Raw genomic sequence first — 25928 nt, 5'->3', positions numbered from 1 at the left:
TTTTCTTTCCTTTATTTTGGATTTTTGTTAAAATCTTGTCTTTCGTAATGAATTTCGGAGTTACAAATAATTTGAAATCGAAAATATTTTTTTATTTCAAATTAGACAGTATTATTAATATTCAATTATATATTTTAAGTTGAATTATAATTTTTGGAGGATAAAACTGAAATATTTTAAATTAATTTCATTTGTTAATGTAGTGTAAATGGATTATTAAACATATTATAGTTATTTTTATTTCATAGCATTCGTTCTTTCAAAAGTAAATTGTTGAAATTATTATTATATTATATAAGAAATCGTTTTTAATAAAAAAAAATATATAAAGCCAAATATGTCAAGCCATGTGCTTTTAGTTTTGACGGATAATTTAAAGAAATCGCGTGGAAATTTAACAAAGCAAACTCTAGTCCATTTTCTATTTGAAATTCTCATTAATTATTTTTATATACTTTAACTAGATTTGCACTAATTTTGGAACTGCATTAATCTGTCTTGAGTTGCCATATAACTGAACGCATTGAAAATATTCGAATAAACATATTTGTTTATACGTTTGTACTGTGTTTATATTCTCAGAACAGCTAAAGGAAAGCTTTGGAAAATAGCAGACATCACAAAATACATTTGAATGTCAGACACGAAAAAAATCGTATGACTTTTTGGTTCGGCATCTATCATATTAAATATTCTTACAAAAAATAAATTGGTTGGATAACTCTAAAAGTACATCACATCAATCTTTTTATGCTTTGCTTACTTTGTATAAGCATGAAATCCGAAGCTTCTACTCATCCGCGATTTTCCTAATTCAATTTCTGAAAATGGCAACAAAACATCTATCTATCTATTCATTGAAATATTCCTCGTATAATTGTCAGGGGAAATGCCGGAATAAAAATACTCAGGGCTCCCTGATTTGACAGAAAAACAAGGAAAAGACTTAAATATAATATAAAAGTCCACAAGTTTATTTGAAACTACTTCAATAAGAGTCTTTTGGCAGTTTCAATTTCAAAAGACAATCTAGAAATGTTGGTCGCTTGAGTCTTCTTCAGTACAAAGACGCAGCACTGGAATGAAATTCACCAATCCGCTTGGGGACAAACCACCAACAAATAATGGACAGTTTTAAAATCGCTGAATAAGAGAAACAAGTGTGGTAAAAAGTTTACGGATTCTCACCACAGAGATTACATCCGCCAGGGTTTGAATTTCAAATCTCTCAAGATCTTTTATTTTAGGAAAGAAATTGAAACTGGAATTGAATCAACATAATCTACAAATTTGCACTAAAATATAAACCTGGGGAATAAATTTAACTTATATTTTCCTTCTGAAAGTCATAGATTGTTTCTAAGAGTTTTGTTTTAGGAAAAGATAAATGGAATTGTGTTAAATACAAAATTTGGAGAAGACCCTAGATGTAGTTATAGAAAAGGTATTTTTAGATATGCATGCATACATTTTAAAGTGTTCTTATTACAAGAAATTTCAAATATAGGATATATTTTTTTCCTCGCACATAGTAAGCTGATTCTATTGTGATACTTTTTCAAGTTCTCAGCTTAGTATTTCTTTTATTATAGAAGTCTTAGAAAAAAGATGTTCACAGATTTTGTAATATTTCTAAGAAAATATAATAATGGAAACTAAATTTTTGTACAGTTTAAATTTTAAGTGAAAATAACAAATGAAGAAAAAGTTTTAACTATTTAATTAAGTATAATCAATATTTTTTATTAGACAATATTTAAAAACATAGAATAAAGAATAGAACAGAAGAATAAATTTTTCTTTGGTATAACCATCAATAAAATAATCTCCACATTTCAAAGTATCATCTGTAACCAAATTCATACACATGAAACGCAATTATGGTAAATGATCTGCGATACTTATATAATAATAATAATTTCGAAGAGCATGCGTAGAATACCTGTTAGATATTTTTGTACAATTTTATCCATTGGTCTGTTATGTATATATAGCGCATCAATGCTTTTACAAACTTTTATCATAATGTAGGCTGCTTGAGAAATTCAATCTTTTAGACATCTATCGAAAATAGAATATAAGATTTATAACTTCTCTTTGAAAACTCTAGTTCAAGCAAATCGATAACGTTTACTGGATAACATATTTTATAATAAAGTTTATTGGAGCGGCTGTCATCAGTTATGCACCCGTTTCTTTTTTGAATCATCGAACAGAGTTACGACGTTTTTCTCCTATTTTTCTCAGAAGATACAAGTTAGAGGAATTTTATTCTTCGCTTTCTCGCAATCCATTTTTTAAGCATTTGCCTAGAAATTTAGAAGAATCATTTTTCGTTTATATCAGTACAGTATAGAACCATATTTTGCAACTGATTGTGGATTAAAATCTGGAGTATCCTATTTGCATATTAAAAAATTCAATATCATCTCTTATCATCTCTTTTTCGTTTTCTGTAAATATAAAATAAATAAAATTGTAAAACATTTGAAATTTAAGGAAGAAAACGAGATGTGTAAAGAATTCATTTAATAGACTAAAATAACTTCTGGGTTTTTATTTAGTCATTATTCATCATATCCGCTTTTTTATAGAATACATATTGAATGAAATTGTTTTGGACAATGTAAGCTTAATTTAAGAAAAAAAAATTCAGTCTAGAAATTTCCACTCCCAACACTGCATGATAAATTTTTTAATAAATTCACCTATTTTCTGTAATCTCTAATTGAAAGGTATGAATTAATTTACGTTTTTTGCCTATATGCCTATGGCAGGATAATAGCTAGAGTTTGTGGGTATTATTAGAATAAATTGAAATAGAAGTGGTCGGTATATAATGGGCGATATTAATTCATTCTTGGAGATATTTTCTTAAATCTTATGTTGTAAGTTATTCCAGAGATCCATAGCAAATAAACATACATGGAAAAATGACCACAAAAAGATGATTTTCAATTTGAAGATAATTTGTAGTTTAATTTTCCATAGAGATATTGTATTTTAACAGATTTCAAATCTTCAATTTTGTCATGTACAGTTTTATTGTATTTATCTGTTATAGAACTCTGCACTTTTTTATTGACAAAATGTTTGATACAAAATAGCGAATTATTATAAACCAAAAAATTATTCAGGGAATATAGGATTTGTAGTAGAAACCTTATGTAATCAATTTAAAATGGTTTCCCAAAAGCAGGATAATAATTCAAATTTCCAATTTGAGCAATTCACCCAACAAATAAAATATTATTTTAAGTCATTGCTTTTTCATCTTTGTACATATATACTGCTATTCATGCCATTTGATTTACATATGTTATTCAGACCGTTTGTCTAATTAGATGACCCTTTATTATAATTTAGAAATAATAGAGAAAAGGTCACTTTTAAAGAGTGAATCACAGGCGGGAGTCATAATAAAGAACATGTTAAATATATAGAGTATTCTTGAGTTAAATCTTGAAAAAAATATCCAATCATTGACATAATACCTACCAGTTTAATAAATGGTAATAAATATTTTTGTATTAAAAATTAATCTATTCAAATACATAGAAATATTTTTAGTAAACAAACAGAAGTAGTAAACAGAACAAATGTATTGAACCTACTAATGATCATTTAAATAGATTTCTAAAAATTGAGAATTATGGTTATCAATTTCGTTTGAATCTCACTTCATAAGCCGCCAAAACAAATCGATACAATAAATTTAAAATCACCGAATAGGAAATATTTCATAATCTTTCACATATTTAATTGTAATCTTCTGATTATAGTCATAGGTTTGTGCATTTTTTTTTTCATTTTTAGTAATTAATGTTCCCTACAGCAAAATAATGCATTAAATATATGGAAGTATCATAAGCTATAAATATAAACGTATTTTAAATGGTTTAAATAAATTTATGCAGCATTCTAAAGTTCTCTGAGAAACAAATTTTTCGGACAGTAGGCCCATAAATATGTTATTGTTAAAAAAGTTAGGTAAACGTCTCATTTAGCAGAAAAATGTTTTAACTGAGAAAGCTATTCAGTTAAGTTGTGAATGGCATTTAGATACTTGAAAAATTGATTTATTCATTTGAAGCAAAAGTCTTCCGAAGAATATCCGAAAGAGATGTAAAGCGGTATAAATCTTTTAAAACTCACCTGAAGAGAAAAGCAGTCTATTAGATTTCCTACAACACCATTAAAATGGCTATCTCTAGGGATAGAGAAAATTTTAAGAAAATTGCAACCGACACATATCTTATCTAATCTCCTTTTGCGCTGTTAGAAACAGCAGTGGTTTCAAGAAAGCTCGAATTGCCTGAGGACAGCTATTAAAATTTTCTTTAACACTTTTAATCTTCATTTAATGATCGAAACTGACACATCTCACGCTTGCCTTGTTAACTAAGCCTCGTTAATGTTTACTTTAAGACGTACTTTAAGCAAGACACAAGGTTTACAGAATCGAGACGTACTCCACTTTTTTAGCGTTTAGCACTCGTAATTTAATTCAACACCATGACCCTAGATCAAATAATTAAGGGAAACAAACTTCGAAAGCGACGCTTTCCGCGCGTGTCTTGAAGAAGAATTTCAAATTAAAATTCTATCGAATTAATTCTCTGAGAGTAAATATCGATTTGGGACTTCATTTACAAGTCTTTGCAAATTCGTTCTAAGAATCATCTTGTTTGAATTTTGATTAGGAATGCATACATGATAGTAAGTTTGAACATGGGTTAGAAACTGAATACATTGTTCCATTGGTACATTAGGGAAAGACAAATTAACTCTTAAGCCGATGTTAAATGGAACATGTTCATAGAAGATGCCAAGAGACGCCAATGAAGAAGTTATAGGAAAATTGAAAAAAAAATAATAACCATTCACACTAATGCCTCTTTTTACCCACCCTTTTAATACATTTAAGAATGTATATTATTAAGAAAATAATAAAGAAATATATATATATATATATATATATATATATATATATATATATATATATATATATATTTCTTTTTATTTCTTTATTATTTCTTGTTACCTGATATATCTTTAAACTTATTTTAAAGCAGAGACATCATTCATTTAAAATTTTGGAACAGTTTTATATAAAATTAAAAATATCTCAGGTGTTAAGATATTATTATACTTTTAATTTCTATACTTATTGTATGTCACATTATTTCGAATTTAGCATTTATTTAAAATTCTACCAAAATTACTTAGTAAACAACGTAATTTATGAACAATGAAGACATATTCTTTAAATTCCTTAAAACGCAATTTATGAAAGACTAGAAGAAATTTTTTTTTTTAAATCGTCGGTCGTAAGGACTATGAATCGAGCTTTATAATAAATGTTTTAATTACAATAGGATTTCTATGGATATTAAAATCATATTAATACTTATGAGGAAAAGATCCAATTTCTTAATATCTTGACATCCTGGTACAATTTCATAAGCCTAAGAGGTTGTAAAAATCATTATAAAGATCTGGGAGTTAGATTTTAACTAATCAGATGCAGAATGAGATAAATTTAAATATTTTTTTGAGAGAAAATGCATGAAAATTTAGTGTTAAGTGATGAGCAGATAAGAGTGTAAAATGCTTTCGTCATCATTATTAATTTTTTTCTTGTGAATTCCCATGGATTCTATTATGATTAGATCTAGGAAAACTTATGCTTTGCTGTAATATTACACTCAACAAATTTTACAATTCAATATTCTTGAAACGCCTTTAGCAGTTAGAAAGAGAAAGATTAATAGTTATAACTATGTGCAATTATATTTCAGAAATGGTTTTTTTTAACAGATTTTTTTTTTAAATATGGAATGGAAAAGCGAATATATTGTACGCCGCTCTTTTTGCATATTAAAAGGAGCAAATAAGGGTAAGTTATTCGCCTTATTTAATGAAAAATATCCTTTCTTTATGAATTTAATCCTATGCAAATCCTTCAAGTAGTTTCATTCGTTTTAAATGATATTTATTTGAAGTCAGGGAAATCCACTTTTGGGTGCTTCTCCAGCTTGGATATATGATGTGATTTAATCTAAAATTTACTTTCAGTTCAGCTATCCATATCTCATAGTCTTAAAGTTTATTGCGTGGAAGGAGGATATGTTAAAAAATAATGTCCTATGCTTATAAAGCACAAGGCAATTAATCAAAATATTACCGTTGCGGCTTTATTGTTTCGTATAAAATGGTCATTATTTTGAGAAAATCATCGAATAGCGCAAGACCCGTCTCAGTTCTTATGCTTTAAAAATGTTTCAAGATTACTCCGGATTTAAGATAAGTTTTTCTTTGCCCAATAATACAATAATCTTCTTTAAAATAGTGGAATAAATCACTAACACAGACACAAAAAAAAGTTTTATAGTTTTTTTGTTGATTTTTTTTTTGTACTTTAATTCTCCATATCCAATAATCTGAGAGGAAAATACTCTTATATTTCTAGATTAGCGTCATTAACTTCAATAACTTATTTTTCTTCGAGTCTTGGGTCAAGTGAGATATCAGAAAATAGTCATGGTATAGAAAGTTGATTTCGTGCTCATTTGAAATCTGAAAGAAACAGACAGTGTATTTCTACCTGTTTTTGTCGTGAAGAAAACAAGAGAACAAGGAACAACTAGCGGGAATGGTTTCTCAAAACTTTTCTCGTATACACTCTGATAATGATATTATCCCTTTTTTCGCATAAAATTGCCGTAATTAGGTAAGATCGCGGAAGCCTCGCATGTCATTGGCTAACAATAATTAAGAAATATAGATTTTTGTCGCGAATCTATGAATTTTGCAGAACTCATGGTGTTATCTTTGGCGATTCATTCCTGGTATGTGGTTAATACACAACATGTATTACAGACATTGCTTTTCTGATTGATTGAAAAACAAAATTTGACACGGAATTACAGTTATAATCACAATATTACATACCGAATTTCATTTATTTAAGTCCCTGCATATTTGAACTATCGTATTTGCAAGCATGCGAAATCTCCATGCGTAAGAACATTTTTGAAACAAATATCATTTCGAAATCTCACCTTGTATGTCATATTACTTAAATTACATATGAAGGAAAACTCAGTTAATACAATTATGAATGCTGGAACATATGTAGGTTATATAGCTGTGCATGATTAATAACCTTGAGACATACAAGTTAGACTACAGTGACAGTAAAGACACGAAAGAATGAATAGGAAATATACCACAAGAATCCTCTGCATTATAATTATTTTTTCTTATTAATAAAATGAAGATTATATATGCATTGCTGCTCAAAATTTAGTTTATTAATTGTTTGGAAAGGAGGGATACACAAATTAAAGCCTGTGCTGCAGCTGAATTTCAACACTACTTTTAATGAATGATTTAAAATACTACTTCCCAAACTCCTTGTTGTTGATACACTGCAAGCTATAAAATATTGTTAATAAAAATTGTTGAATAATAAAATGGACAAGATTTAGTTAAAATGAATTAATGATAAATATCTGGTGTCTTTTTAAGTGCTTTCTTTTTACATTGGTATTCTGTAATTTAACAAGATAATTGTTTTTTCAAAAATACGTTTGTTAGTCTGAAAAGTTCAAGGGGCTTTTAATCTTTTATGCCATCTTTTGGTCGTAATTAGATAACATAAATATACTTCTATTTTGAGAAATTTTTCTAATTTGGAAGATACAAGAAAGAAAATTCTCTGTTAAATAGAAAAAAAAGTAGCATTTTTAATTTTTTTAAATTATATTTCCATCCATTTTGCTGTTTATCAATGCCGAACAAATATAAAATAAAAGAGATTTCGAAACATATTTTTACTGAAAAATATTATTTTAAAAATTTCATCCTTATTCTAAAAAAATGTTTTTTTTTTATTATTATTAATTAAAACGTAAAATATCTGGAAAACTTCCTACATTTATTTTGCATTTTAATTTAGAAAATGCCAATACTCCTGGGACTAAATCTGAATTTATAATTAAGCAATCTAAATTAAATGCAAATTTTAAATTCTCCTTTTAGAAGTAGAACAGAAATAAATAAATAATAAAAGAAGCAAAAATAAGGTAGACAAGATAAAAAATTTCAGAATATTTAATTTTCCGCAAAACAGTTAAAAGTACTTTTTCTATATCATATCATTATTTTTCCTTCAGATATGTCTAAAAGGTAATTGTTCTTAATCTCTAAAAGGTAATGAGCAGTTCCAAATCATTAAGTAATGCAATTCTAAAATACAAATACATTCTATAAATATTATTTGCAGTTTGAAGTCTATTTACACTAATTTCAATGTTTTTCTAAAATTAAAATTAATGTGATAGAAATAATTTAGAAAGAAAAACAGAGATTTAAAGATAAACGAACTTTGAATATTTAATCAGATTATTTATATTATAAAAAAGGACAAAAAGTGACTAACTCACTAAAAATATTAAACTTAATTTAAAGTCTTATCTTCAAAGAACAAGTTGATTGGCATGTAATTTTTTTTTAAATTATGTTATGAGAAATTATATATTGGAGAGTGAAAAAAATTTAGCTCCTTCATAATAGAAAAAATGTATATGATTTGCATTTAAGTAAAGAAGAGTGATCAAAACTAAGAATATAAGTGCTAAAATTTCATTAAGTCCAAAGAAGTAAAAATGATTTCATAAACTTATTTCAAAATACTGAGCGGAATTAATTCATTGTTACTTGATCAGAATTTAAAACATTTAACAAAGGAACGAACAAATAAACATCATTTAAATGAAAGACTTCGGGATTCTTCAAAGCTAGAAAATTGCTTAGTTTTTAAGTTTCAAAATATATTTAGTCTTTTACGGAAAATAATTACTCGGTACACAACGTTTCATGTTTCGGAATGCCAGCTCACGTATTTAAAAATATTTACGTTGAAGGCAAATACCTAAACTTTCTATCAAATTTACTACAGTGATGTTTTAATCAATGGCCAGAAAGAGAAATATGTATTTATCGCAAGGAAAAGCTTTCTCACAATTCATCTCGTTAAAGAGAAATCAAATAATGTAGGAACATGACAACGGTATGTAAATAAATGAAATTGATTTTGAAATTAATGGAATGAATAAATAATTCCTTGAATTAATTCATTAGATTTTTATATTTTGTTCTATTTGAAGCTTCTTTTTGAAGCACCTTTATCTTCGAAACAATAAATTTAATTATTCATCTCGATTTCTCAATGCACTCTTGCTCTTACTGAATTGTTTATAACAATAAATAACAATTATTTGCGCTACGAATCTAACAATAATTTAAGTACTCAATAATCTGAATCATTTATTGTTATGTTTGGCGTTCCGTTTATTCATATGGCTTCCCAGGATCATGTTTCTGGTTACTTACTGCTAACATAGACATTTTAAGAATGTGCTAAAAGAAATGTGACTTTATTTAGTAAATGATTTTTATTTATTTCAAATCTGTTTTAAAGAATTTAACATAATTAGTAATATTTTTTTAGAAAGTCAAGGAAAAATTAAATTTAAGTATTGTTCGTTAAATATTAATGCACATACATATCGCTTCGGAAGCATTTTCTAAATAATATAAAATGCTTAAATCATGACCTAAAATGTGCATTAATAAATCTTAATAAGTTGATAATTCCTCGAATGTAGCCTGCTGTCTGAATAAAAGAATATACTTCTAGAATATAGTTTTGATTGTTTTTGTTTAATACTAAACAAACCTTGGTTTAAAATCAAAGCATTTAATTAATGTGATTTATTAACATTTTAAAAGGTAAAATTAAAATAATATAATTTTAAGTTTGAGGGTAGCTTTTCATACTTTATAATAAATAAATATGCGTCTAAAAGCTTTATTTTTTTTTATCTTTTTCTGCCATTCCTCCAAAAGAATGGAGTCCATTATTGATGCCATGATATCCTGTTCTTAGCACCACTCCTAAGTCCTAAATTTGAAGAACACTTTGAGTGGGATGATGGGAAATTGCTATATAGCAAGAATTCTACTACTGGTTCTGGAACGACGTTTTTCAAGAATAAAAAAATATTAGTTAATAATCCCTTTGTTAAAGGAGAATTTTACATTCAAATTGTTGTATGATCACGTTACATGGGTGTAGATGGGATCTAGAGCATAATCTCACGATGCGCGAGTGTTTGCCTTCGTGGTGTAATAGTTTTCTTTTAAATTTAACGGCTTAGGGGGTTCGCTAATTTAGAAATTAACATTCTTCATATAATGAATATTTTCTGTTTCGGATTTTTTTTTCGAGAACGCTGCCCTGCAAAGTGGTTACTAAATAAACGCAGAAAATTAAAATGATTGTTTTTAAAAAAAAGTTAAGAACATTGAATAAAATGACAGTCGTAATGGGGAATAAAAATGGGAGCTGTCAATTTAATGAAAAACGTTGATTTGATGCATGATTAGGTCTTTGTATTCTACAATGTCTTGTTTTTTAAAAATTACTCTTTTTTCATTTTATGCATTTTTATTGAATTGTTTTTATGTATAATTTTATTGATTTGCCAAGCTATTTTTTATATCTGCTTTACATCCTGATGTACCGAAGTTTTGGGATGCCTAAATATTTTTAATGTTACCATCTGGGCACTACATATTTTATTACATTGTTTTAGCAAGAGGATATTTAAACGTTTTTGTAAAAGAATGGTACCACCATTAAGATAATCATAACCTTAACTATTACCTCACGCTGGCAAAGAACCTGGAGTGAACTGTTTCATCTTCGCCACGAAGTAACTCTAAATCATAAGGTGGAGTTCTAACAGTCTAATGTTACGATCGAATGTCTCCCGCATGACGTATACTACGTCATTGGAGTGGAAGGAACTCAAACCCACACCAATTTTTATTCCCACCCTTTCCGGGAGAGAGTATAAAGATAAAGAAAGAATCTCTAAACTCCATCATTAATCCAGTGAAATAAAGAATGCCAGTTTCTTCTTCAAAGAAACTTACACTTACTAAGGCAATAGGACATGTCGGAGAAAGCATTCATTTGGATTATAATGGGTGGATGGTTTTTTATTAGCAATTTTAAGTTCACTGCTGTTTTAAAAATCCGTAACAAAGCCAACAGGACTCATGAAGCCATGGCTCATCTTTTTCTTCAAAGAAAAATAAAATGCAATTGCAAAATTTTCAACGCTAATTTTATATTATCATTAAGCGCAAATTAAATATCTCTTATGACAGGAGATGATAAATGAATAAAACTTGTATGTCATACTTTTTAGGAAAATATTAGACAACCCAAATACGTTCCAAAAACCTCATGGTGTCAAAAATTTCCAATAAATATTTATTGTACAACCACATATTTTAATATTTATTCTTGTAAGCTAATGATTAATGTAAAAAAAAAAATTCTTTTGTTTTCATTCAAAATTCTTTTTGTTTTCTAATTCTATTTTCTAATTCTGGAGAAGTCTCAAATATAGACATGTGAAGAGCCGTATAAGTAAATAGATTTTCGCTTACCTGATGGGGGAAAATGTGCTGGGGATGAGAGCTACCTCCACTCCAAAGGAAGGTCGTACCTCTTAAATTTGTGTGTGTGTGGGGGGGGGTGTAGAACATGGATCGCATCGTAATGGAGAATATATCGCTTTCTTCATAGTACACGATTTATTTAACACTATCAGAGATGCTAGGCTTAGTGACTATGGCTCTTTTGCGTTTATTCTTTAATCCATCCTTCCACGAGAAATTTCGAAAGAATTGCTCATTTGGCAATTCATAAATTTTATTTTGGTCATAAATTTGACATTATTAAAAAATATTTTTTTCTCAAAATAGAGATGTTCTTGATAGGGATACACTAACATGCCTTTTTCTTGATATTTCGGCAGATCATGGGATTTCTTTCGAGGTTCATCATGATAAAATTCCATATTAATAATTTTTAAATAAATTCTAGCCTTGTTCTAACTTTCCCTCTTTTAAATATACCAAGAATAGACAGAAAAATTTCTTTAAAACTTACGCTAATCCTCTGAAAAGATGCGTAATATTTAATATCAATTAATTTTTAATATTTTTCAGTGTTTGTATCTAAATAAGTTCAGAAACATACAGTTAAATATTTTCTCGAGAATTAATTATCATACCATTTATAAAAGCATAATAAAACTGATCTCTTACCTATATCTTCCCCTATTATTTATAAAAGGATACACTTTTTATTTCCTTCTTTCGGAGATTTTTAATATATACATTTTTGGAAGCGCGCCATCAAGCCATGTTTCACCCTAAAAGGTGGAATTTTCAATAACTTATGCGTTCGTTGGCAATTTTTTTTCCAAACAAAACATCGATATTTTTGAGTACGACAGATTCGAATAGCTACTTGGGAATTTATATGGTCACAATCTTCAAGCTTTACGTTTCTTAAATATTTACGTTTTATTAGATAGGCAAAAATTGTCCAAATATAGAAAATAAAAAAAAAATCTGAAAATCCAGAAATCCAGTGTTTCTAATATATATTAACATACTCTTTTAATGAACTAGTTAGGTACATTTTTATTTTAATATAATCAATATTATTTTTCATTATAAAAAGAAAATGCTAAAGTTTATCATGGCCTGTTAGTAGGGATTAGCAAAACAAGATAATTGTGGTAGAGCAAAATGATTTTGACCTTGAAGAAAGAATGCATTCCTGGCAAAAGTTGAATATACTTTAATTCTTAGAAGATCAATTAATTAAATACATTAACTAATTAAGCATTGTTAGGTACTCTATTTAAAACAGAAGCCTTATTGTCTTTAAAACGCTTGTTCATTGTAATTAATAACCCAAAATATAAGACTTTTTATTGTCTAATAAACCGCAAAAAATTCACCTCATTTTAAAATCCCTTGGGCATTATTTATAACGATTGGAACATTTTATATAGTTTTCTAATGGAGAGTCAAAATAAATCCCAGAAAATGTAATAAACAGAAACTGTATTTTTTTTTCATTGGAAGTTTAAGCTAATATCATGAATGTCTAGAAATATATTTGAATTTCTAAGTAGAAACTATTTTTTTTTTTTTTTGCATTCTTGCTTCTTATTTCTGTTGCTTTGAGTGCTGTAGTTGTACCTTATGCAGTTCCTTTAGAAAGTGGCATATCTTCCAAAGATGGGATTGTCTTAATATTAACTTTGTGACTTATAATATGGTTTTAAAAAGTTTACGGATCCTGTTGATCAAGAGAATCTCATAAAATAAGTAATAAATGTATATAAATTCGAAATAGATTGAAATAAGAACACTTTAGGTAAGATATGCAGTCGTTAATGCAAGCATTTGCTAGAATTAACAAGAATCATATAAATAAATAGTGATTATAAAAAGTGTATTACCTAAGGTAGTCGTGTATTAAAAAGAATAATTAAATATGATTCCTCCTAGTCAGAAAGATCTTCCACTGCAGATATTGAAAATTACAATATGTTTATCAAAATAGACGAATATCATCTAAGAAAGAACGAAATGGCGTGTCAATGACTTCACCACGCGAATGTTTAGTTTTTAACAATATGGAGCGTTAGTAGTATATGTAAGAGTAGTAAGTAGTATATGTAAATTGGTGTAGTATAAATATAAACTAATTTACTTTTTATCTTGACCCAGTCTCCCCTATGTCATTCGAATATTTATTCATTGCCTCATTTTACCATTATACGTTATATAATATGTTATGTTTATGTAATATGTTATGTTATGTTATTAATAGCAAGTATTAAAATGTATAATTTTAAATAGGACAGTATTTCAAATATATGTATATTATTTAACCTTTAATCTACTAGGAGAATAAAAATTGTATTAAATAATTTTTGCTTCCAGTCCAAACAAATTATTGAAAATAAATCTAAAAATATGAAGAATTAAATCTTTTACTTAACATAACTTTTAACACTGAAGAAAATCGTTCAGGGTCGTTTTAATAGAAAGTGAATTAATTATATGAGAGTAAATTAAAAAATCTCTATTCATGTTTAAACAAAGATTAATCAATATTTACACAACACTGCATGAGCTTTTATAACTTTGAAGATGTTTCATAATTAATTTTCTATCATAAGCGCCTTTAAAAATATATTTAAAGATGTCTTTTTTGTTATTATTTTGAAAGTAATTTAAGCTCCAAAAATTACATAATTGCTTTTTCTTTCATAAATTAGGAAATTATGGTGAAATTATTCTGATCTTTCTATGGAGATTGAAAATTATTTTAGTTTTTGGCAAAAATGCCTTTTATTCTATTACAAGAAAGCAATTTTCTAAGTATCAATATATCTCTTTGACGCAACGTCATTTTATGACAGTAAATACTTGTGGCAATAAGTACATAGGCTGTCCGAAAAAAAAACATGTCAATCGCTCTTACATTTCCGAATAACGCTACATAATTAAAAGAGAGTGATGTAGGCTTATATTTCTTCTCGGCTTGTTATCATAACATAGAATCAAAAGCGTTTTATTCCCTAGTTTACATTTAGAAACCACAGAATAATGTTTTTTTCTGATTTTTACATTCGAGAGATTGAAAGTGGAAGAATAAGTATACTTATCTCGCTACTACCCAGAGGTTTCATCTGTGACTTCTGGACATTAAAAATGAAAGTATGAGGGTGACAATTTTCAACGGATGCTGTGCTGTTATTCTTTTATAATATGTCTTATGAAATATTAAGATAGAACCATTATCTTAACGAATTGCAAGAAAAATGAGTTCTTGTATTAAAAATACTTTAAAATATAGTAAAAAAATAAGGATATTTATTGTGCAGGCAAGTATTTGTTTTAAATTTAGTGTCGGAAAAAATTTGTTTGGTAAATTTATTTTTTAACCTCATTTCTTTCTGTCTTTCTTACCGCGTTATCTAATAACATCCCTATTATTAACTAACTCCTTCAGTTGCCCATCATCTCTAGAGAGTTGCTAGACATAGTTTCTTGGAAATACAAGGGCCATTGGAAGTTTTTTTGGAAAAACTGACTTATTGTTATTAAAATCATTATTATTATTATAATAAAAATTGTTATGATTATTTTAAAAATTATTATTATTATTATTTTAAAAATTATTATTATTATTATTTTTAAAATTATTATTATTATTATTATTTTTAAAATTATTATTATTATTATTATTATTAAAATTACAACTATTATTATTAAAATTACAACTATTATTATTAAAATTATTATTATTATTAATATTATTATTATTAAAATTAATAAGTAATATAATGTTTGATCTAATAAAATTTTTCATATTACTTTAAACTTCAGTCATCTTTTTCATAACATTAATTAATTATTTTTTTCTTGTAACTTTATCAATAACACACACTTGGTATGAAGGCAATTTCTAGAGAATCTCATCTCATTGAAAATCATGGCACGTCGCTATTAGATGGAAAGATCAAAAGGAATAGATGAGTTCATACATCGCTCATTCTATTATTTTAAGTATTCATGAATATAACATTTATTTGTTCTTTGAATTTAATATTTATTCGTAGTTTGTTGGTGATTCTATTTTTTTAATAATTAGATTTAATTTTTTAAGGCGTTGTAATGAAATAACGTCGAACAAAATATTATACGTTACAAAGAACATCTATGGAAAATTTTGGAAATACTTAAAGCTATGCAGTCACTTTTAGTGTTAAAACATATATAATACATGAAACCCTGTATATCAGACACTCATATATGAAGCCAGTTAGCTTTATTTTTTTCTACAGATCTACAGTTATTACTATTCAAAATTCTTGTACTCTTAAATATTAAATGATAATTTTTTAAAACATTTCGCACAAGTAAACACTAGTAAAGAAGATATATTATATGAAGATCTATGTTAATTCATTTCCGCTAACCCTTTAAGCACACAATTATTTTTATTTGATTGCTGCCACGTTAGAAATATTAACTTTTTAAAATAAACGAATAGAGATATTTTATTATATCTCCGAAATCTTAAGAATATTTTATCCATGGATATTTAAAATTTTAAATACATTGCTTTTGAACTGAACATGAAAAACAGAAATTGTTTCACTCCAAAACTTCGGAAAATATTTTAAATTTGATATATATTCATTACTTTTAACATCTATTTGATTAAAAAATCAGACCATGTGGAAAGTGTATGTATTTTTATAACTCGAATAATTTTTTGAATATGCCAAAGGGTTCCTAATTGTTTTCAAATGTAGAAAATGTTTATATGCTTTTGAATTGCGAAAGTTTCAGTTTCGCAATATAATTTAGACCAAGGGAATAATTAATGTCGTTTCAAAAGTCATTCTTTGGAGATCAAGAGTTTGGCGTATTTAAAAGGCAAAGCATTGAAAATCAATTAAATTTCGACGAGAAAATTATAAAACTTGAGGTCTCATAGTTACTTTATTATCATGCGCCACTTTAAAGCAACCTTATAATAACGTTTAGAATTTGCAATACATTTGTGAATAAATAAAGATCAAAGATTCTTTTTTTCAAATAATTTATATATTTTTCATTCAGAAGTCAAGAATTTAAAAAAAAATTGCCCTTTCTAAAATAGCTTCAATAAATGGAGACTGGTCAGTTTTTATAATATTTGTTACATATTTAAAAAAAAACATTTTCATAATTTTCACATTAACAGCAATATACACTGCTATTTCTGCATGCTTTATTGATCATAGTGAATAATACAGAAATTCGTTCTCTTTAAAACATTCTAAAGAAGAATTCTGATCATTTAAAAGTAGTTTTTATAGTTTCAAATTATTCTAGAATAAGTAGGCTGTACTTGAAAAACTTCGATATAAAGTATTTTGGATGTTATAACAACAATTCTTTTAAAAAAAATATTTATACTTTCATTCCATCATATACATTCGAAAATGTGAAAATATTTATTGTAATATTTTTTTAACAAACATAAATTTAATATAAGAAAGAAAACACAAATTTAAAGCATTTTAGAAAAAAATGACTTTTTAGACAATCATTTAAATTTAATTTACATATTTTTTTCTTTTTTACATGAATATTTAAATTTGATTTGAAGAGTTTACATATATATATATATATATATATATATATATATATATATATATATATATATATATATATATATATATATATATATATATATATATATATTAAAATTTCTCCCATTTATGAATTAACCGGTGACTTAACAATTAAACTTCAAAACTATTATCGCAAATGAGATGTTTTGAAAAATATTATTCATACTTAATTTAATTTGAGAAAATAAATTGTATTGTGTAAATAAAATTCTTTTATATTTTAGGAAAGATGTGATCACTGCGTAAGCATTCAGTAAAGAAAATATTGTTTACAAGTTAATCATAACAGTTGGTCAAAGACTGGTTTAACTTTCCTCTTTTTCTGCGTATGAGTCATTGGTTAGAAAACCAAAAGACACAAGGCCATGATTCTCCATAAAACATTTCACTTCCTGATAACCGTCAAGAGGGTTTAAAATCCTTACACGGAAAGGGATTTGTGGGAATTGAAGGGTGATTTGTTAGTGACAGGCTACACAAGCCTGGATTTGTTCTTATTCGTTCACAAGAGGATTAAAAAGATACTTGGTTAAATAAAAAGGATTGCGCACTTGTCCGGATTCATTTTATGTCCTTTAAAAGAAACAATTTCTTTCTAAGCTTTTTTCTTTTTACGAAATTTACTTCATTGAATTAAAGAAATTTTTAAGTTTAAAGGCTTAAAAGTTTTTTTATCTAAAATTCTACTCGCAAATAATATGTTTAGGCAATTTGTTTAAAATTTCAATAAAATTTTAAAATTTGGTCCGAGACTTCCAACAATCTCAGTATAAATTCATAAATGTTGTTGATTGTTACTTGACAAGATAATCATCGATTATAATCATTGTTGAAAGTCTAAATAATTTTATAATTTAAATTATAAAATGACACAAATTAATTTATTTATATTTCATTCATTAGAAATAATTAAATAACCGTCATAAAAATAAATTTACATTTTTTTTTGTAACTTTAAAAATACTAAGTCTGACTAAGACCTTCAGTAAACTCTTGCTAAATTACGTGAAAATTCTATCTGCATTTCATTTCAGAAATTCTATCAGCATTTCATTTCAGCATTTTATTTCAATATGTCATTCTTAGTTCTGTTTGTTCAGCTATGATAAAATATAAAATAAATGATAGCTGATAATATTATATTAATAGTACTTTCCGTAGTCAAAGGGTCATATGACTTGTTATTCTGACATATAGTTACATATAGTTCTGACATATAGTTGCTAATACATTGAAACATAAAATGAAACTTACCGAATTGATATGTCTATTTAGTAATACATTCTACTTACCTTTATAATCAATAATAATATCAAACGTAGGTTTATCTTTATTCAGTAATAAATTACCTATCTCAAATTTATTCTTAAATCAGCGACTGGAAAAATTATTTAACATACTGCGAAACAAAATCATTGAATTCTATTATTAATAATTTTTAATACCTAAAAATGCTAGGGATATTTTATTCGAAAATATTTCACTATTCAATTACATATAAAAAAAGAGAGTTCCTGCACAACATGCATGAACTGAAAAACGGATTACAGTTAAGTCTGCTTACCTCTCCAAAGTTTTCGAGCAACTTCAGCCGGGAATATCAGATGCAACAAATCCACGTTCTTCTGCCTTTCCTCTTCGACCGCTTGGCTCGCTTCTTGGATGGAGTTTTTAAGCTTATCCATTCTCTTTTTCAATCCATCCTGGGCTTTGGTTTGTTCTTCCACCAGCATTATGTCCCTCGTAGCATCATGTACTGGAATATCAGAGATGTAAAGCCCTCTCCCAACTAGTCCCGATAATCCCTTGACGACAGGCGAACCTAAGAATAGCAAACATTGCGATTCTGGGCACAAGATCATCTGGCCTTTTATATTCATTCCCTGGAAGAAGTAAAATATAATTTTAGTGTGAATACGGGATCTCAAGGTAAGAAGAATAGATTACTAACATCTGCAGTAAATGTAGCATATTTAAGAATTGTCAGTTTCACAAGTTTGGGAATGAAATTTATATGCTTATAGATTAAAAATGAATATCACTGGATATAAAGCGTGTTTGATTGTTTGTGCACATACACAAGATAAAATTATTATTATATTATAAATAATTATAATGGGTACCTGAATTTTTAATTTCTCATTTGAAGAGATATTCAGATCTATTCGTTGTCTCTCTATTTTTTTTAGCCACTAGACTCAGAAAATAAAGCCCGAATTCTAAATTTCTATCGAGATCTTTTGATATTCTTTTCTATTTGTCTATAAAAATTATGCGGACATTATAAATTTATGATGATCAAATCATAAGAGAGAGTGTCTAAAATAGAATCAATGCATTTTTATAAGGATTATTAAGTTTCAAATTGAGGAAATCGATTTCTTAATAGTTTTATAATCGAAAGTCGATCTTATTGCTACTATATTAGTTACTTATTAGCCAATTTAATTTAAGTTAATCCTGCATATCAGGAACGTAGAAAGTCAAAGTGATAGAAATATACTCGCAGTCTATTTATTATCGCAATTATGAAAATTAGTTGAATTGGAGACTGAAAATATCTATAAATGTACATTTATTAAAAAAATCCCATGTGCATAGTTTAGACCTTAAATTATGTATGTATATGAGGAACATTTGTATAGGCCTTTACATCATAATAATGAGGACTATTATGAACAAACATATTAGTAGTGTACTAATATGTTTGCGTATATAAAGAATAATATAGCTCTTTACATACGCATTAGTTCAAGTGTTATTGGGATCTTTTATCTTAACGAAAGGGCACACTGTCAACCTGGGGCGTTTTTTCAAAATCGTTTAGAAAAAGAAAGGATATATTAAATAGAGTATATGCATACTCATTCAATGATAATCCCAAAAAGCATGCATGGAATGCATATAGTAGACTTTTGACAAAAGTGAAATCTGCAAACATTAACAAAAATGAAAAACCTTCAGAACAAAGAAAATAACGTTTAAAAAATTATTTATAACTTTAAACCAGATAAGGAAAAATCGACTACAAATTATCTTGAATAATGGCATCAAAAGTACGTACAATCGATGTTATAAATGCATTGGACTCTGAAGTGGGCTTACTTACTAATGGGTTTTTTAAAAAATTGTATTTAAATTGATATGATCATTTGAATCATTTCTAAAAACTACAAATCATTATGTTTTCTTTCAGTACATTGTGTTTCCTATATTTTCTCATGAATTAATTATTATTCGTATGGTATATTCTTTCCGCCCATTCTCCCGTACACTAGCAATTTCTTGCAGACATTTTTATTTATTTTATATTGGTACATTTATACGCATAGAACTACTACAAATAATTTACCTTTAAAAATATTACTGCTTTTTTTAATTATGACCATTAATATATATTCTTAAATCGAATATTTATTCAAAACATTTATAGATTATACTATGATCTTTAAATACATAGGTACTAAATCGTTTGTCACGATTCATACATTGGGGTCTCATAAGATACAAGATGGCTTTGTTTATTTGGGGGGGGGGGGGGGAAGAGGGAGGAAATTTTGATAAATTGAATGCCACTCCAACAGGCTTATGAAGTAAAAAAAAATAATATTAAGATCAAATGAATTCAATTTATTCGCAATGTATAAAATTCAACATTCAGAAATTTATGAACATCTTATCCATTCAGAAAGATTCTTCAAACTTCCTTTTCTTTATTATAAAAGACAGAATTACTATCGATAAAAACTACAATTTTGAATTAAACATACGAACGTCACATTAAAAAGAACAATCAGGCACTCAATGAATCATATCTTATTTCTATATCTAAATAAAGATTTCAATTACCTCAAAAATGCCTAAGGGAATATTTTAAAAGAGAAAAAGTGATTCCATTAGAATGATTGCAATTATTTGTTCATCATCTCGATTTTTATTCCAATTTTTTAAATACCCGCAGAATAGTCAAGCCTTACATAAAAGACATTATTCAGAAAAAGAAATGTACAATTTCTCTGCAAGTTTGTATAAACTTCAACAATATATCCAACTCGTAAAGAGTAAAATCTTTTACTTTTTGACATAATATTAAGTGAATTTTCACCATCAATCGATCTTCAAATTATGATAGAACGTTATTAACGTCGTTAACAACCACCGCATTGCACTAAAGCCATTCAGATCTTATAAAAAAAGCGATTCATAGGGAGAAAAAACACAATTAAAAAAATCTCTAAAAATCATTAGACAGAAAAACAACTAAGAAAGAATTATGAAAAGTAATAATTTGTTTTCGGGCTTTTTTATGCTACGCATTATGTCAAGAAACGTTTTTAAGAAAGTCATTATGAATTCAATGTTGACTTTAATGACAAGTGCACCATTATTTGAAAACGAAATTATCAGCTCGATATATAATTGGATGTGATGAGAAAAAGAAACAGAAATATATAATATTTTTGAGAATATTCTTTTACAAAGCTTTTCGCCATTTATTTTTCATTGATATTTTCTTATTTAAAGTTTTTCACTCACATTCCAGTTAAAAATCAGACATATCTTTTATCAAATACAGTTTAATTGTTAGAAGTTTACGGCTACTGAAGTCATTAATCCTCCACTTTATTTAAAATATATTTAACTAGATCATTATAACTTTTTGGACACGGAAAAATTTGAGAAAATGGTTTTTAAATTAAAAAAAAAGTCATAATAAGATATATTCACTTACAAACAAAAGCAAATAAGCACAGATACACTCCAATGTTCGGAGAAGGTTATTATTTATTATCTTTTACTACATAAATCTTTAGTATATACGATCATTTTTATGAATTTAGCGAAATTAGACTGAAGTTTAATAACTAGTATTCAGATTAGGTTAATAAAATTAAGCAACTTTTGAGTGAAATCTTCCTTAAAGAATTGACAGTGGTGAGATCTTAATGATTTACTTAAAACTTTTGATTCTTCATGTTGCAAAGAACTTATTTAATAATCCCAAGACCTATTCATCTAAATTTTTATTTCTTTTTTTACACATTCAACCATTTATGATTTAATTTGCTTGAATTAGTGAATAATACATTTATGCTTTTAATGCGATGATATGGTGAATGCTAATATCAGGAAGAAATATCTGAGCCAGAGAAATGGATAGATTTTACCTTCCGATCCCACTTATCTTCTTCTGCCTATGATTCACCAAGGCATGAAGTCGATTAACTAACCAAGCTTGATTTCTTTTTTGGAAAGGATATTAGTAGGAAAAGGACGAAAAATGGCGGAGCTCACTGTTTTGTAATAAAGAATCACAAATGCTTCCAAGATTGACTAGATATGGGTCGGTTGAAGTGGGCAAATACGATTAGGTAAAAGTCTTACCCTGAAACCCTACCCTACAGTGCATGTTGAATATTTGCTATCGCTGTAATAATATTATAAAAAAGAATTTTTTAAAAATTCAAATTATTATACCCTGTTTCTTATGCTTATAAAGTAAATAAAATGTTAATGAAATCTAACTAGAAATGCTTGTGATTGAAAATCTTGTTAAACTGGGCTTTTGAGAATATTTGAAAACAAAATAAACATTCGTGTACAAAGGAGTTTTAAAATTATTGGAAATTTAAGTTTCCAAGAATAAGATTTAAAATTTCATTTTTATAATACTTATGGACCATTTTGAAAATCATGGTTTTGTCGTTTATTTTCAATTGTCTATGAAAAAAGTTCCTTCTGAATGTTTAATCTCAAAATTAAATCATGCATCAAAATTTGTAATCAAATAGAACTTGACTGGATAAAATTTCAAAAATGAAAGAACTTAACAATCAATGAATAAAACGAACTTAATAAAAATAACAGCAACAACAGCTTTTCTCAAAACTTCACTAAGCTAAGCTTTCAGCTTCCAGCTCTGGCAAACAAGGTAGTTGTAATCTGCGCGCACTTCAAAGCCCAGCCACATATTGCATAACAAAAGCCGAGAAAACTGCAACATTTGAAATATGATGTTCTCTGATCTTGCGTCATTTGATTACCATCAATTTTGATCTTTATAAAATAGCTTAAAAGGCAACCATTTAGAATTCGCGGGAAAAGGTACAAAAGTACTCATTACTCTTTTTCAAGAAAAGAAATATTATTCATCAAAAAGACATTGGCAAACTTACAAATCTATTGAAATCTGTTATACATAATAACGTAGACTATATTCTTGATTAATAATGTTATATTGTCTAAATTTCTTTTGTTATCAATAATTCGGGAGGGAACTTATGCAATCATCTGATATTAAAATAAAGTCTTTTTTTGAATAAAACATTTTAATCAATAAATACTGTTTCATTGTCGAATGCTTTTAGGGGGTTTTGAATAAATAAATTTTGTAGCCTTAAGAAATGGAAAAACTTTGCTAAAACTAAAGTTTAATTTAATCATCACTGCCTTTTTCAGAATATTTCTGACACAACAGCTAATATAATAAGCGAATTCATTGAAAACTTCAATATTCGTCCTTAACCTTTTTTTTTTTTTGAAATCAAAGTGATATATTCATTAAGATAAAGTTTTAATATATTGCCACATAATTTTTTAACATATCGATCATAAAAGGAGTTTAATTTTCATTTGAATTTCTTCGAGAAACTAATCCTGGTTTCCATAAAAAAAAAAGAAATTTACATACTAACACATTCTGAAGTTAACAGTACCCATACTTTGCCTTAAGGCACTTTTCTTGTTGTGCATGTGAAAAAAGTTTTTTTTACGTATGACTTTTGCATATATTATTGTGAATGCAATCTGTTTCGAATAGAAAGCGTTTGTGCTTTTTGCGATCAATGATTTACATTCCCTTTTTGTTATCCAATAGAAACGCTTCCTTTTTTTTTCTCTGGTATTTGTATTTTTCATCAAGTTCTGCTGAAGTTCAGTCGCGTGGTAAATTTGGTTTGCAATTTTATCGAGCAATGTTGTTTTCCTTGCATGAGTGATCGCATCTAATGTAAAATGCTTCCAAATCTTTAGCCAAGAACCGCTTTAAAAGGTTTAAAGTAACTCAATGTTCTGATCTTCGATTTCAAGCTGAGAAATTCAGATAGGTTTTTTTAGAGTCTACAGTGTTATCACCAGAATATTAATTTTGAATATTACCTCATTTCTTTAAGGAATATATATATATATTCCTTAATTACATGTATTTTTATTTTTTATTTGAAATCTTCGAAGCAATTACTTTGCACCACTGGAAATTTCAACTAAACATTTTGAAAAATAGTAAAATATTAGCATAGTTAGCAATTTAAAACATTAAATTCAAGAGCATCTTTTAAATAGTATACTTGCTGATTTCATATGCAATTATGATATTATCATTTATCAGTTTGCGTTTAAGATTATGTTCTGCATATAAAACAAAAACTATTCATATAAGTAATGTTTCTAGCGAACATGATGGTTTTTTTATCCTAGAAATTGTTTCATGAAGCAGAATTGGTATAAATATGGGACATTTAAACAAAGGGTTAATGATTCAAAATTTTGAAATCAAGAATTATAAAATGTATCAAACATGATGAAACTGTTTCTGCATTTGTCAGATGTAAATTTCTATTTTGTTTATGGACATATAAGCAGAATTCAGACAACTTTAATTTGAATAAAACGACTCTAAATTAAATTAAAACAAAAAAAAAAAATCAAAATGATGACTCTTTGACTTCAAAGCCCAGCTATTGGGATGTATATATCAGTTGAAAGCTGTTTAGGTTTCAGAAAGCATTCTTAGGTTAAAAAAAAAGGAATAAATAAATACATTCGGTTTCATTAAAGAAATAATATGTAAATATCCCATAAATTGAACGCTAGATATTAACAGGTTAAAATTAGGTTCATCTTTGTTTCTGCTCCCTCTTGGATTTCCAAACTGAATTTTATAAATGAATGCAAAATTATTTAATTCCCAATTTATATATCAACACAAAATTATTGATTTTCAAATTTATATATCAATACAAAACTATTTAATTTCAAATTTATATATCAATACAAAACTATTGATTTTCAAATTTATCTGTATAAGGAAAAAAACTGGATGGAATATATTAATTAACTTGTTATAATTATTTCGGTATTAGTTATAAAACGGTCTAAAGCTGGAATTTATAAAGAAATCAGTTTAGAATCTTGAAAAAAAAAAGAAATAATTTTAATAAAGGATGAATAATTGTTTGATTGATTATACAAATCCTGAAAGAAAATTTAGATTGCTGCCGAACAAAGTCATCATACTTTTCCTTTTCAACATTTTTGAAATGTGATTAAATTGAAAATACTATATCATATAAAATATGAGAATATTTAAAATTTATTACAATTATGAATTCATTCAACAGACATTTCAGAAGCTGGAGGGAATTATTATCGTTTAAATTATAGATATTATTACCATTTTGACGTCAGTTACATTTCAATATTATTTGAAGAACATTAATTTAATTTGGGAAAATTTTAATCTAAATTGCAGTTTTATCAATCGCTGAATGTTAGTTCAAAAGGGTGTCAGGTTTGCCATAACAGAGTACAGAAAATGGATTGGAAATATACCCGTTTCCTTTTCTTTTCATATTTTTATAAACTATTATTATTTTTTTAAACTATTGAAATTTTAATATGATCATCTCTAAGCAGTATTTAATTGATTATTCTACTATAGCTACTACTGAGCAGTATTTATATAAGTGTATTCTTTAATTGTATTGAAAAAGGCCATGTCCGATATTT

The 25928-nt window shown here is 26.9% G+C and overlaps 1 protein-coding gene across 1 annotated transcript in view; it reads right to left on the bottom strand.

Moving 5' to 3' along the window:
- LOC129959637 (guanylate cyclase soluble subunit alpha-1-like) overlaps positions 1 to 25928 on the bottom strand; it is a 331967-nt gene that overhangs the window by 128243 nt on the left and 177796 nt on the right. The window contains exon 7 of the mRNA XM_056072516.1: positions 18706 to 19024. Coding sequence (XP_055928491.1) covers positions 18706 to 19024 — 319 coding nt within the window. The remainder of the gene's footprint in view (positions 1 to 18705; positions 19025 to 25928) is intronic.

This window comes from Argiope bruennichi, chromosome X2, assembly GCF_947563725.1.
Source record: "Argiope bruennichi chromosome X2, qqArgBrue1.1, whole genome shotgun sequence".
Lineage (NCBI taxonomy): Eukaryota > Metazoa > Arthropoda > Arachnida > Araneae > Araneidae > Argiope > Argiope bruennichi.
This window is presented reverse-complemented; position numbering and strand designations above follow the sequence as displayed.